Source organism: Sphaeroforma arctica (assembly GCF_001186125.1).
Source record: "Sphaeroforma arctica JP610 unplaced genomic scaffold supercont1.132, whole genome shotgun sequence".
Classification (NCBI taxonomy): Eukaryota; class Ichthyosporea; order Ichthyophonida; genus Sphaeroforma; species Sphaeroforma arctica.
In genome coordinates, this window is record NW_014040426.1 from 49,273 (window position 1) to 62,902 (window position 13,630).

Here is a 13,630-nt window from a genome sequence, read left to right on the forward strand (position 1 = left end):
TACGTAGTGTGTTGTGTAATTACGCATGCAGTCCGTTTGTTACTACACCGGGTTTTTGTGTGATCTTGGTTGAAGGCATGTTCATCTTTTGTTGTATACTGTACGTTTTTATTAGTTACGCTCCTATATGCGTTACATGTTTTTATATGTAATTATTTATATATATATATATATATATATGTATATATATATATATATATATATATATATATATATATATATATATATATAAATATATATATATATATATATATATATATATATAAATATATACTTCAGAGAAAGTGGTGTTCATTTTGGACTTGGAGTGTTTCTCGGTCACTATCTAAATTTTACCGCCGACACTTGGTTAATACAAAAAAATCTCAGCGAATGCTCTACTCACGCAACATTCAATTATTTCCTCCAGAATTTCCTGAGTGGTCGGCCGACGAAAAGCGATGCTCACCACCCCAGGCTCATATACCATTCCTATCGATTGGGCAACTGACTTAAGTAAAGGCACCAAATCTGTGCCATTCATCTCACCATGTTTCCCCGATGTTGCCACTCGATCCAATGCACCGACCGCCTCGATCTCCATCCCGACCTCGTCTTCCCCGTCTGTTGCCTCTCACCCACCAGCGTCCAACATCGTTTCTAAGGCCGTTCTTTCGTCCGCTGTCCCCTCCGTCTATTCTCAACCACCGCAACCGGCCTCAGCTCCTCCCATCGACTTGCATCATTTCCCTACCTTTCCTTCTCCCGCTCCTCGTACTGATCAGACCACCTCTCTCCTTCCGAAGTCCCCCCCGGGTGCTCCAAAATGACTGTTGCCACCGATTTTTCTCACTTCCCCCACAATACACAGTGATTCTACCGATCACATCAATATTGTCTCCTTGACACCACCACCAACGAGCATTATTCCACCAATGCCCTCCGCCGTGCCCCTACCTCGCCTCCAACCTGGTTATGTTGAATCCCGCAACATACCGCTTCTCTCCGATATACGTCGCATTTCACAGGCTAAACCTCTGAGTACTCCCCTACTTGCTGACCGTGCTCACCTTTGTGTTCTACCACCACCCGCCCCGTCTAATTCCCGTCGCAGCCTATCTTTCCTCCAGCTTGAAGCCATGCTTGGTTAACCGTGCGCTATATTACCCCCTAAAAGTACAACTCGTCGCCGTCGCCCAATACCACCCCATACAATACATCCTGCCCCAACGCTAATAACTCTCCAATACACTTACTCTACTTGATGAATCACTTCAAGCATCCCGTTGACGTCCTCGCCAATCCCAGGCACAACCAGTTTTTCCTCCCGGACCACCTGATTCTTCTGACCCCAGTATTTGTGCACTAGTTCCTACTTTAGCCCCCACGTGTCATCTTTCTGACGCCCCTGCTGATAATTTCATTTATGGTTCTGATGCTGATGATGTGCACCCCGCCGTCGCTCCATCATTCAAACACAAGACTACATTATCACTCCTGGACGCTATCAATTCCCTGGACCCTAAGCTGCCCGAGAGCGTTAAACAAGCTCAAGCACAGAAAGAATGGCCTAATTGGGAAGCTGCAATTTACAAAGAGCACGCGGTCGATGACAGGAACCAACTTGCCGATCTCATTCCTACTGCAGATGTCCCTCATGACGCTCGCATCATCCACTCCAAACACGTTTTTAACATTGAACACGACTAACATTAAGCACGACGAAAATGGCTGCTGACCAATTTCAAAGCTCGCCTCGTTGCTCAGGCGATCAACAACAGCAGGGCGATTCAATTTGGCAAACCTACGCACCAGCCGCTATCTCATGCACACTTCGTCTTTTCCTCGCGAATGCCGCTTTCAACAACCTCGACGTCTTTCACATTGACGCCGATACAGCGTAATTATATTCTCTTCTTGACACGTCGGTCTATATGTATCCTCCGCTAGCAGCCTTGATCTGGGATATTACAAACTATTCCATGTTATCCACCTTAAACGTGGCTTATACGGGCTTAAGCAGGCTGATCGCCTGTGTATTATAGATATCGCCACAAATTTGAAAGACCTTAATTTTATCCGCTCTTATGCCGAAGGAAGTATCTGAATCCACCGCACCCGTCGCACTATTGTTGTCCTCTATGTGGATGAAATTGTGCCTGTAGTGCCTCGCAATTCTGACGAAGAGCAATGGCTCTTCAAGGCATTAGGCAAATACTATAGTATTATAAGTTATCGGCCTCGCATCTCACCTTGTCGGTCTCCGAATTCCTCACTTGAAAAGGGAATAATTATCGACCAGCATGCCTACACTTGTTCTTTGCTCGATACGTTTCCACTCCCAATATACGCTGCCTAAATACATACCGGGCACACTGTCACACTGTAGCCCTGACACACTGGTTACCTCACCCATCACTTCAACAAAAAAGGTTTCTGCCAACTTTTCGGCGCCTTGAGTTTCGCTGCAAATCTTACCCGTCTTGACGTCTCAGTTACGCTTAGTTAAACCCACAGATGCACACAAGGTTGCACATGAACGTATCCTTCATTATCTACACACTACTATGGATTATTCGATCATATACAAACGCTAACTTCCTAATCAAACTTTCAGTTCTGCTCTCGTCGCCTATACTGACTCTGATTGGAGCGGCTGCCGCATGTCTAGCAGATCACAAACTGTGACACTCATCTGTTTTAAGGGCTCCTCCATAAATTGGACGATTCCATCATTGAATCCAACTCAATACCCCACTTTGCCTTGAGGGCGGGTATTGAGCTCACTCATTGGGGTTACACGACAAAGTGGGGTTTACTATCTAAACTAGGTTTTATACTTCATGACAACTAAATGTCTTGGATACGACCCAACAATATTTTCTCTTTCTCAGATCATAACTTTATTATATATTTACAACTGAAATAGTAATAAAGATTAGTTCTTCTAGTTCAACAGAGTATTGTAGTTCATTAATTTGATAGTTGAGACTGGAGACTTGAGAGTGATGAGACACTCTCTCTAGAGAGTGTGAGTCTCTCTCTTGAAAGTGAAAACTCTCTCTCTAGAGAGATGTCATTATTTTATATGGCTATGAGAGAGATATAAATATGTATGTATGAGATGGACGAAAGATACTGCAACCACATATTACAATAACAAATATATTCTGTTGGTGGTTGAGACTAGACTTGAAAACTGAGAGAAGAACGACAATTATTGATGGTTAGCAAATATAATATCGGTGGCTTGAGATAGCTTAACACACACGCACACACACGACACGAACATACACGAATCATCCGTTTTTCTTCGAGAGTAGTTAGAACGTATATTTAATTTTTATTGTTAATCGCAAGCAATCATTGATTGTAATTGTTGATGATTGATAAATACAATATTACTATTGATATTACTATTGATGGTTGACAAACGTAATATAATAAAATACTGTTGAAGGTTCGTGGACGAAAGAAGGTCATGGACGGTTGACAAATATAGTATTGCGTGATTAGTGGTTGTGGGACGACTTTTGTATAATATTACAAAATTATATTTGAATGGTTAGAGTTGGTTTCAACCAACTCCCAACCATTCGAGTTGCGATTGTAAGATTGTGCTAACCTCATACTTGTAACGTTTTCATGATATGGATCATTCCGCCAATGAAATACTGAAAAATAGACTTGAAATGTCGTAAATTCGATCAATTAGTATTCCCGTTTTATTGGTATCCGTCGACTTTTACTACAATCGACTATTGTTTACAAGACAGCAGCTATCTTTAGATGTTCAAAATTATTTGTACCTCGTTGACATATTGCTGTAAAGAAGTCAGCAGATTCAGTTTTTTCCTGATTTGTGCTGGGTTCCAGCAGGATATCTCGTATATTAAACGAAGCTGTGTTGCACGCCACCCAATTTGCTGTTAGCATACCACTCTCAACATAACCGCCGATACTCTGCTAGGGTACTAATTATTCAGGCACAAGCACGATATACAGTGCAGTCTGAGGCCAGCGCATGCGTACATGTTACTGTGAATGTGAAGATTTTGTAACCTGTATGAAAGTCTGAACCATTTGAAAAGCTTCTAAATTATGGCCTCGGATCCGACATGACCAAAAGATCTATTAAATTATGGCTTCTGATCCGGCGTAAATTATAGATTATAATTAGTATAATAAAATGACTAGACGGTATGTTCACCAGTCACCAAATTCACGCTGCTGTCAATCGGGGTGGCACTATCGATCGTGACCGGACTTTCAACTGTGTGGATAGAAACAGGGACAAGACTATAAGCATGAGGATAACAAACAACAGAAGAGAAGTAAAAACTACAGATGATTGCAGAGGATTTAACTGTACCAATATAAATACAATGTATCAATGTTCGATACGAAAACGTACTTCCACGCTTGCAATGGTTGTTTAGAGATAGTGATTATATGAAAGTAGCATCTGGTTCAGGAATAGAAATGTAGCATCTGGCTCAGAAAAAAAAAATTGTTCCTGAGATAGAAATATAAATCGAATAACAGAAATTAGCATCTACACCTGATTTCGCACCACAGCAAGCACGCAATGTTGTGCACTCGCCAGTAAACCTATAGGTTATCTTGCTAAACCCACCTGACGCTTGTTGAACCTCTACGTAAAGATCATGGGCCGTCACCTTAAGGGTTTTTTTGGCAGCTTTGCCACTCGCCGGAGAACTGTCAAGGGTATCATAATTACTTCTATCTGCGGCATCCTGGGCATTGCTATTACTGTTATTGAGAAACGTATATGCCAGGTTTAAGATTTTCAGCAACCGTGCGTGCAATATTATAGCCCACGAACTGTTCACTACTGATGAGAGTTGTTTCATTTGATTTTAGCTGACAGATGAGCCTAGTGAGTCGTTCAATCCCCCTGGCCAGCACTACCGTTGTGCTAAAAATGTCATATCCACAAAAAAAAAAGGGGGTAAAAATTTGATCAAACTCACCCCTTTGAAGGTTCAACACTATCGTAGTTGTTGCGTTCGTTAATATCGATAGTCACGTCTAGTGCGTTAGGGGCGGTAAGTTCCGAATAGGCAGATGATGCGGCAGGTAATTTCTCCTTGTCTTTCGTTGATTTATGATTGAACTCGCTGACCTCATCCATATGTGAACCATCTTCCGAATTCTCATCGAATTCTTCGACGTCTTTATAGTTCGGACATTGCTATGAGCAAGAATTTAAAAACGAGAAGTTAAGTAAAAATGAATACAGTAGAGTACAGTACACAGGCATCTCCCATCACGATACATCGTTAAATTTAGTTCTTAGTACTCGGAACTTACCTCGAAGAAAAGACGATCGAAAATCTCGGCCAATTCGCTGAACTTCGGACGATCCTCTGACTGTGTTTGCCAACACCTAAGCATGGTATCATAGGCATGATCTGGACATGTGTCTGGTTTGTTGAGTCGCAGGGATGCGTGCCTCTGGATAGCTATAAACTCTGCATTATCACAGAAGTCATACGGAATAGCACCGTCCGCGAAGACTTCCCACACACATACAGCAAACCCCCATACATCGGAGGCCTCTGTGTACACTCCGTTTGCAGACAGTGTCTCGGGTGCCATCCACCGCACAGGTAAAATACCTCCTTCACTCTGCTTGACGTAGTTCTGCTGACTTCCCGCTGTTGAAAACATGTGAATCAAGTAGGCACGTATAAGTATCACCGTACTTATTTATATGACGTCACAACAATACCAAACAAAAACGATAGCTCTTTTTCAATATATATAATATAAAAATACATATGTACATATAGATATATATATAAATGTGTGTGTACACGTATATAGTATATATAGCACAGACAATATATATACTTACTCATGTATTTTATACATGCTCATACACACACACATGTCTATATAAATGTAAAGATATAGAACATACAGGTATTCAGAAACACAGGATATACGAGAATATACACACATTTTATCGTAAACATGTGCAATATAAGTAGATATACATAGGTTTGTATACGCATGTATTCATGTAAACGTATGCAATATATGTGTATATACAAAAGTTGGTATACGCACATATGCATCTAGTTCCCGCCGCATAAAAACATACCAGTAAGACGAGCCAGACCCATATCGGAAATCTTTGCGTAAGGATACCCTCCTTCGTGAGGGTTAGTTCTGAGCAGCACATTACGAGCAGCGATATCACGATGCACAACAGGAATGGTAGCCAGGTAAGCAAATCCTGCTGAAACTTCTCGCGTGAACCACAGGCGTTCGCCGATATCAATATTCTCACCCCTCTTCTGCATGTAGCCCTTCAGATCACCCAGATCCATATACTCTAGGAGCATGTAAATGGACGGTGCTTCTGTGGATGCATTGTATACGAAGTGAAGCAAATGTTAACAGGGCAGTAATAACTATACAAATTAGATACAAAATAGTAGACTGCCTGAAACGAGCAAGATATTCGAAACTCCCGATTGGCTCTAAACCAACAAACAAACGTACCGTCCATTCCCTCCATTTCCTCGTCCATACTGACACCAATCATTCGCACGACATTGCGATGGTCCAGGCCTTTGAGCAGCTGAGCCTCTCTGAGGAAATCGTCTGACGCCTTCTGGAACTCAGCCTCATCGCCATTCTGCAGCAACTGTTTGATGGCACACACAACGGCGGTGCCTTCGACAAAGACCACGCCTCGGCACACTTGTCCGAAGGCTCCCTTGCCGAGAACATCCAGTAGAGCGAACTGCGGAGCGTCCGTAGAGTTAGCCATGGTATGTATATTGACTCTGTTGAGCAACATACTAGTAGGTGTATGTACACCGTTTAGCAGGACATTTGCTTGCGTGAAAATAAAAGCTGCTGTTATTCACAATGAGTTACTCTGGATTATCGAATTGTCGATCCCTTTGAGTATCAATACTTCACATCGGTTTATATACAAAATACGTTTTTGGTCTTTCATACGCACAATCAACGAATATGGACGAGGCAGAACAAAAGGCTAATCTACAAAATGATTACGCCTTCATTCATAACCATATATACCCTGGTAACTGGACGTTGCAATGGAAACCAAAATCGGACAAAAACATCACCGCCACCGCCACCGACATGTGGCAATTCGATTAGCTACAATTGCTACAGCAGTACAGAGTTTAAGCATGTTGGATACAACTACAAATGAAATACTACAATCTGTGTCGCAAATATACACTCCACACACCTGATTGCGAGGTAGCCATCCAGCCTCACGTCCAACACTGTCCAATTTAGTCTGAGCGGTTGGGTCGTTGTGATCGAGCCATTTATACTGCTTGCGGATATCGGTGACAATCTCATCCACCGTCTTCTGTCTTTGTTGCTCAATGATGCGAGAACGACTCCAGACGAAATAGACGGCCGCGCATACGGCCGCAAGTGCGAACAATGAGACAAGCACAATGGCTACGATTAAGCCTGTAGTATGATGATAAAAGCATTTTTTTAGACCTCTAATGTGGATACAGAAAGTTGAGGACGAACCATAAGACATGCGTATAGCTATTACGCTGCTAAAACTATCATAACATAGCCACTACATGAGGATGTCATGGCGATTGATTCCTAATCTTACGATGAATTTGAATTCTGTTTCAGGGTATGAGTCGAAATAGCTATACACTTGGATCAGTGGGCTGCAGCGGATGAGCAGGAACTTTCGAAAAATGGTGTACAAGCCAAACCAAAGAATGCAAACTACCCTCTAGAACCCGTTGAGCAACAAGACAGTACCCCACTAGTCCTACATCATTGAAATCAGTACATACCTGTTGACAAGGAGCTGCCCTCAGATCCCACTGCCACTGGCTCGCCATCGGCCTGCTGCACGCTAGTGACGTCGACTGGCAGTTGCCCTCCATTCGCTAGTGTATTGTCCAAGCTGGCACTCGCCGCATCCGTGAACTGCATCTCCGCATTCACACTGCCGGGTGTAAAGCCCAGATACACCACATCCCCTATGGGTACGCCAAGACTCAATGCCGTATCTATGGCAAGCTGTTCGCCGTCTTCGTCACTCCAAGTATCAGCGTCGGCGTCTACGGTTAGCACTACGGAATTGCCCTGGCATGCCTGTCCAATTTTTCCCGACTGACAGGACGAACACACCGCATCAGAAGTGGCCGAGCATTGGGACGTAACTGTTGTGCAGAACTCGGTAGACGAGCAGCTCGTACACACACGATCCTCGCTGCAGAAGAAATATCGGACGTGAATATTGATGAGAATCCTTCACTTCGTAAAATGCACACAAAACTAGGATTAAATCTTGCATGCCAATTTCGTATACATATAACTACAAATATGAGCTATTTTATATATATATATATATATAATACGTACATACACACACACAAATAATATATATATATATACGTATATATGTACATACAATACATACATATATACACACACACACTTATATATATATGTTTGTGAATTTGTAAGTATATATGCATGTATATTTTTTAAGTATATAAGCATATAAACATGCTTGCATAAATGTATGCAATATATATATAAATATATATATATATCGCTGTATATCTGTATATACATCTATAGCACTGTATACACCTGTATCTATACCACTACATATATGTATCTGTATAGATATCTCTAAACCTGTACCTATATGTATATATAATGTACGAAAAATATTATATAACATATAAAGAAATCATGAAGAACTTACCGTGCTTTTGGTTCAACAGACTCGTACTCGTCCGCGGCACACACCGTATAGGGTGTACACTCGCGATCACTGTTCTCGGTAGAAGCCTTGGAAATATAGCTCTCTTCGTCACATACTGTAATGGGTACACACTGTAAAGTAGGTAGAAATTGAAATTGAATGATCATGTTGACCATAAACAGGTTCATACACAGACGACATCTCCGAGACACGCTTCAAAGCATTCAAGAGATAGTGAGATGAAATCTGGTGCTTATATCTAATGTACCACAACCTGTATTGCAGCACGGGACAGTACAAGTATAAACAATACATATAACCCCGATATTCATTGACCTGTGCATTCAATAGTTTCTTGTCCATTTATGGCAAACAAATCCGATATGCTTCCATCTGTGTAGTAACCAACAGTTTCGCATTCGTACATAATGCATATTTAAATAAACAGTGCTGTATAAGGCCTCCACGTCTATCAAATTTCGACCCTGGTGCACGGGCAGGATGTCCTAATTTTAGGCCACAAAACAAGTGTCATAAGAGCATAGACATCATACCTGCTTGATGTCAGCGTCCAAATAGTAGTCCTTGGCACAGTTCAGACATTCAATGCCTTGGGAAAAGTTGTCGATTGAGAACTGGCATTTCGATGCAGTAGCTGTGAGCACGGACGTACAACCCACGGGGATTATACACTCTTCTAGGCAATCCAGCCCAGTTTTTCCCAAAGGACAGGTACACACAGTGTTGGTGGTGACAGAGCACTCGCCGCCTTCTGCGGGTACTCCTTCATCACCACACGTGGCGCACCTAATACAGCTCTGGTCCTGCAAGCGTATGCATATGATGAGATATCAACAAACGAACGCAGGACATGCGAAGATTTAATGAAGATGGACCAGCATAGGCAGAGAATATAGCCGTACTACAGTGTGACAAAACATTGAGTAAAACACGCCACCCCGCCTTGCAGAGAGCGAATTTGTGTCTCCGGACGATGGGATGCAGCTCCTTTTGAAGAGTATCAGTTTAGAGTAATGTGGATTTATTGTGTACAGGAAACTGAAGAGCCAGAGCCCGGCCGACTTACCTCGTTCAAGAAGAATCCTTCGTCACACGTGGTGCAGATAGCCTTGTATCCAAAATTAGTCTTATCGAACTCACAGGTGCTAGCATCCCCCTCTGTGCAGTTTGCGGGCAACTGGCAAGGCGTATCACAGGTGGGCCCCGTGAACCCACTGTCACAGACGCATAGCGTATCCCTTGTCGCCGTACACGTGCCGTTAGTAGCATCGCTCGCAGCCAGCCCACATGTACTGCACTCCAGGCACATCTCTCCGTTATAGAACTCACCCTCACCACAGTCACAGGAGATGGCACCCGAGTCGGTGCTTTGACACACCCCATTTGCGCCACACGAGTCCTCGATGTGCTGCTGCGCCCACTCGCACTCACACGTGTTGGCGATATTCTCAATGCATATGAGTCCATCTCCTACAAACAAGGCAGTGCACGTCTTACCCGCATTGTTCATGAACGTGAGCTGATAGTCCTCAGGAACCACCTCAACCACCACACCCTTGACCGTCACAGCCGCCCCAGTCTTGGCCTGGTTACAACTGAAGGTGCTGTTAGTGACCGTGGCCGATTGAGATGCCCACACAGCCCCACCCTCGAGCACGGCAGAGTTCCCAACCACCTGTGAATTCTCAATGACAACATTTGAAAAAGCCGAGTAGAACGCACCCCCAGTTGTGGCAGAGTTATCAACGATAAACGAATCACGTACAGTAATGACCTCGCCCTTCTCAAACGTCATGATGACACCCCCTGATTGACCGGCCCTGTTATTACGCGCCGTGACATTTGTCATTACCACAGTATTGGCTCTGGCGACCCCACCATCGAACTCTGCCTCGTTGTTTTCAAACAGACAGTTTTCAATCTCAGCTTTGCCTACGGATGAGAATACGCCCGACTTTCCGGGTTGAAGGCCAGAGGGATCCTTGAGTAAATCCTCCCACTCCCACCAATCAACTAGAGCTTTATTGTTTCGGAATGTAGAGTTTCTTATGAACATGCCTGAGTTGTAGGTATTCAAAGCGGCTGCCTCAGAGGCTATGTTGTTCTCGAACAGACATCTGTCGACAGTCAGTACACCCAGATCGGCCGTCACAGCACCCATGATGATTCCGGTATTGTCACTCACAGTACAGTCCTCAAGAGACACGTCAGCCTGCAGAGAAGAGTTAAACTAGTGTCAGGGGCATAGAAACGCAGACGACCACCTACACCAATGCGCATACCGCATCCTTCGCTGTAAAAGATGGTACAACACATAACAATCACAATGCAGACAAATACACATACCTGAGAGTACACAGCGGACGAGAAATCACAGAAGTTATTGGTCATGGTACAGTTGTAGAACTCAAGCGCTCCATTAGAATTACCCACGCCGGCCAACTCGACTGCCATGTTACTGTCAAATACTGTATTGTAAAACCTTCCGACGGACGTATCGTCGTTGATGAAAAAGCAGCCTCCAACGCCACCAAAGTGATTAGTCATAACCGAATCACGTATCGTCAGATCACCACGGCTGAAAATTCCGGCCCCGAGAGAGACACCTGGAGCGTCAACTTGTGAGTTGCCATCAAGCGTCGAGTTAACAACCTCTAACCTAACTTGTGCAAGAAGGGCACATCCGTTCTGAAACAAAATGTTCAACAATGTGACAGGGTGAGTGAGAAAACGTGAATGAATACAATGGGACCTTAATATATTGAGAACAGTATGACATGAGAATAAAATCATTCTTAATTGATGCTCAAAAGTGTTCCAAACAGGGGCCAAGAAGACCAACGTGCGGAAGAATATATAAATAACATGTGACCATATCTTCACACTTCCGCATCACACTACCACACTGATACGCTACGTTTCTGCAGTACGAGCTGCACTTTACATAGACAAGAGATGTTGTTCAGGAGAAGATGGAACTCCGACAAGCAAGCGAATCGCATTCGCTAATAACGTTTCTTCATATTTGTAATGTCAGCGATTGCTACCGAACAATGCAATGTAGCACACAACAAACGACGCAACAAAGCGTGCTGCATCATTTTGGTGATTGTGATTTGCGAATAAAATGTATTGAAAATTGACGTCCCACACACCTTGAAGCATCTATTGTTTACAAAAGTTGAGTTCTCAACTAGGTAGGTTGAGTCACCGCATAGGGCACCGCCAGAAGAAGCCTCATTGTTTTCAAAGTAACATCCAGTAACTGTGGCGTTTTCCATAGATCCCATGTATAAGCCACCGCCGAACTTTAATAATGAGCATGCATGATGTGGTGAGTATGTGTGACATCGAGCATGGAGAGTATGTGTGAAATCGAGTAAAGATCCGTAAACAATTTGTACACCACTATAGCTAATTGTATTGAGCAAATATACTATATAACTTTGTAACCCGACACAATCAAGAGATTGGTTACAATTTGGACAACACTGCGGTAATTTGTCGAGGCTTGAATTTTAGGCACAGGGCTCGGCCCTAGTAGGCAAGTTAATGATCATTGGAAAAATTATAAAACTCGAACTCACATACCGCAGTGGCGACGTTGTAGTTCAGAGTATTGTTGATGAAGCGACTATTTGAAACGTAGGTAGAAGCGCCATCTATCGAGATACCGGCACCAGACTGTTCGGCCGATGTACTTCCGCAATTGGTAACTGTCATATCGTTTACAGTCGAAGTTGTGGCATGTATTTCTATCCCCCGGCCGGTACACGAATCTACTGTGAACCCCTCAAACTTAACCGAGTTGATATTTGGGCTGGTATCCGGATCTGGACCCTGTGAATAACAGCAAATGGCACGACTTGAATGTCTATGTTGCAACAAAAAGAAGCCTCACCGAAACTAAATTCCTACAATTTATATAGCCGCTGTGGACAATTGTCTGTAAGTGATAATACAGCCCGGGTACAGAGTGTCATGTGCATATACTCCAAAACGGAACCAGAGTGCGATATGCAATTCCTGGGAATGTAACATGGCAAAACGTATTGTACGCAACTACTGAGGAAGTGAAAAACTGCAATGTCACCAAATAATCCCTTCATGAACGATAGCTTTTGTTGTAGAGGGTGATCTTTGACTGTACTGATATGTGCATAGAATACCCTTTACAAAGGCCGTACCCTTAGCAATGAAGTGGAGCAAACCTGATTTGAAATCGAGGGTCATACTTGGGGCATACTTGGTGTGATGATACTAAACCCCACTTTATGCATATGTGAACACAATTTGGCTTACATAATTGAAGTGCTCTGCCAATTTGAATACACTGCACTTCGTGCAAAACTCAACACGCATAAGATTTACTCAACAGCCTGAAGCACTGTGCACTTGACAATTAGATTCGAAATTATGGCGAATACACATGTAGTTAGATGTCCATATGCATTTATTAAGTCGAACAGCCGATGTGTTGTGGGAGATATATTTGGCAATGGTCATTGCGGTGCACGTCCGCGAGTTCACTGTCCCAAGTTGCACTTGCGCTTCAAACTAAGTTTATATGTACACCACATCATCTGTGTACACATACCGAATAAACCAACCGAGTATGAAGTAACTTGACAATGAAATGTGAAGAAGACTTACCCTTAAATCGAAAGCCTCCATGCCCGCCAGTTCCGGATTGCACGACACAACCACATCGGCACACGCGTTTATGTCAAAGACAAGTTGTGTGGCGCTATTTTTTATCGTGTTTGCCAATGATATGGACTGCACCAATGTCATTTCAATAGGTGCATCGGCTGCAAATGTAGCCATCGCATCTTCAATTGTCTCATGGCATGCATTGTTTGC

At 43.2% G+C, this 13,630-nt stretch overlaps 2 protein-coding genes across 2 annotated transcripts; one reads left to right on the top strand and one right to left on the bottom strand.

Moving 5' to 3' along the window:
- Positions 1-440: 440 nt before the first annotated feature.
- SARC_02824 (hypothetical protein) lies at positions 441-1,689 on the top strand (the record flags this gene model as incomplete). Its single annotated transcript, XM_014303396.1, has 2 exons — positions 441-671; positions 1,288-1,689. The coding sequence occupies 2 exons, from the start codon at positions 441-443 to the stop codon at positions 1,687-1,689; spliced, it is 633 nt and encodes a 210-aa protein (XP_014158871.1).
- A 1,986-nt stretch (positions 1,690-3,675) lies between these two features.
- On the bottom strand, positions 3,676-13,630 carry SARC_02825 (TK protein kinase). Its single transcript, XM_014303397.1, has 15 exons — positions 13,421-13,630; positions 12,359-12,607; positions 11,923-12,075; positions 11,114-11,455; positions 9,834-10,979; positions 9,301-9,570; positions 8,747-8,877; positions 7,821-8,242; positions 7,238-7,470; positions 6,514-6,757; positions 6,110-6,370; positions 5,314-5,660; positions 4,974-5,194; positions 4,616-4,752; positions 3,676-4,252 (listed from the first exon to the last, which is right to left on the bottom strand). Exons 1-15 carry the CDS (start codon positions 13,592-13,594, stop codon positions 4,173-4,175), a joined length of 4,410 nt encoding a protein of 1,469 aa, XP_014158872.1. The 5' UTR covers positions 13,595-13,630; the 3' UTR covers positions 3,676-4,172.

Excerpts from the sequence above, each read along its gene's own strand:
- SARC_02825 (XM_014303397.1), bottom strand. The coding sequence starts at position 13,594 with ATGGCTACATTTGCAGCCGATGCACCTATTGAAATGACATTGGTGCAG. Across the intron at positions 11,456-11,922 it reads TAAACAATAGATGCTTCAAG|AACGGATGTGCCCTTCTTGC; the intron begins GTGTGTGGGACG and ends ATTTTGTTTCAG. Across the intron at positions 7,471-7,820 it reads GGGCAGCTCCTTGTCAACAG|GCTTAATCGTAGCCATTGTG; the intron begins GTATGTACTGAT and ends ATCATACTACAG.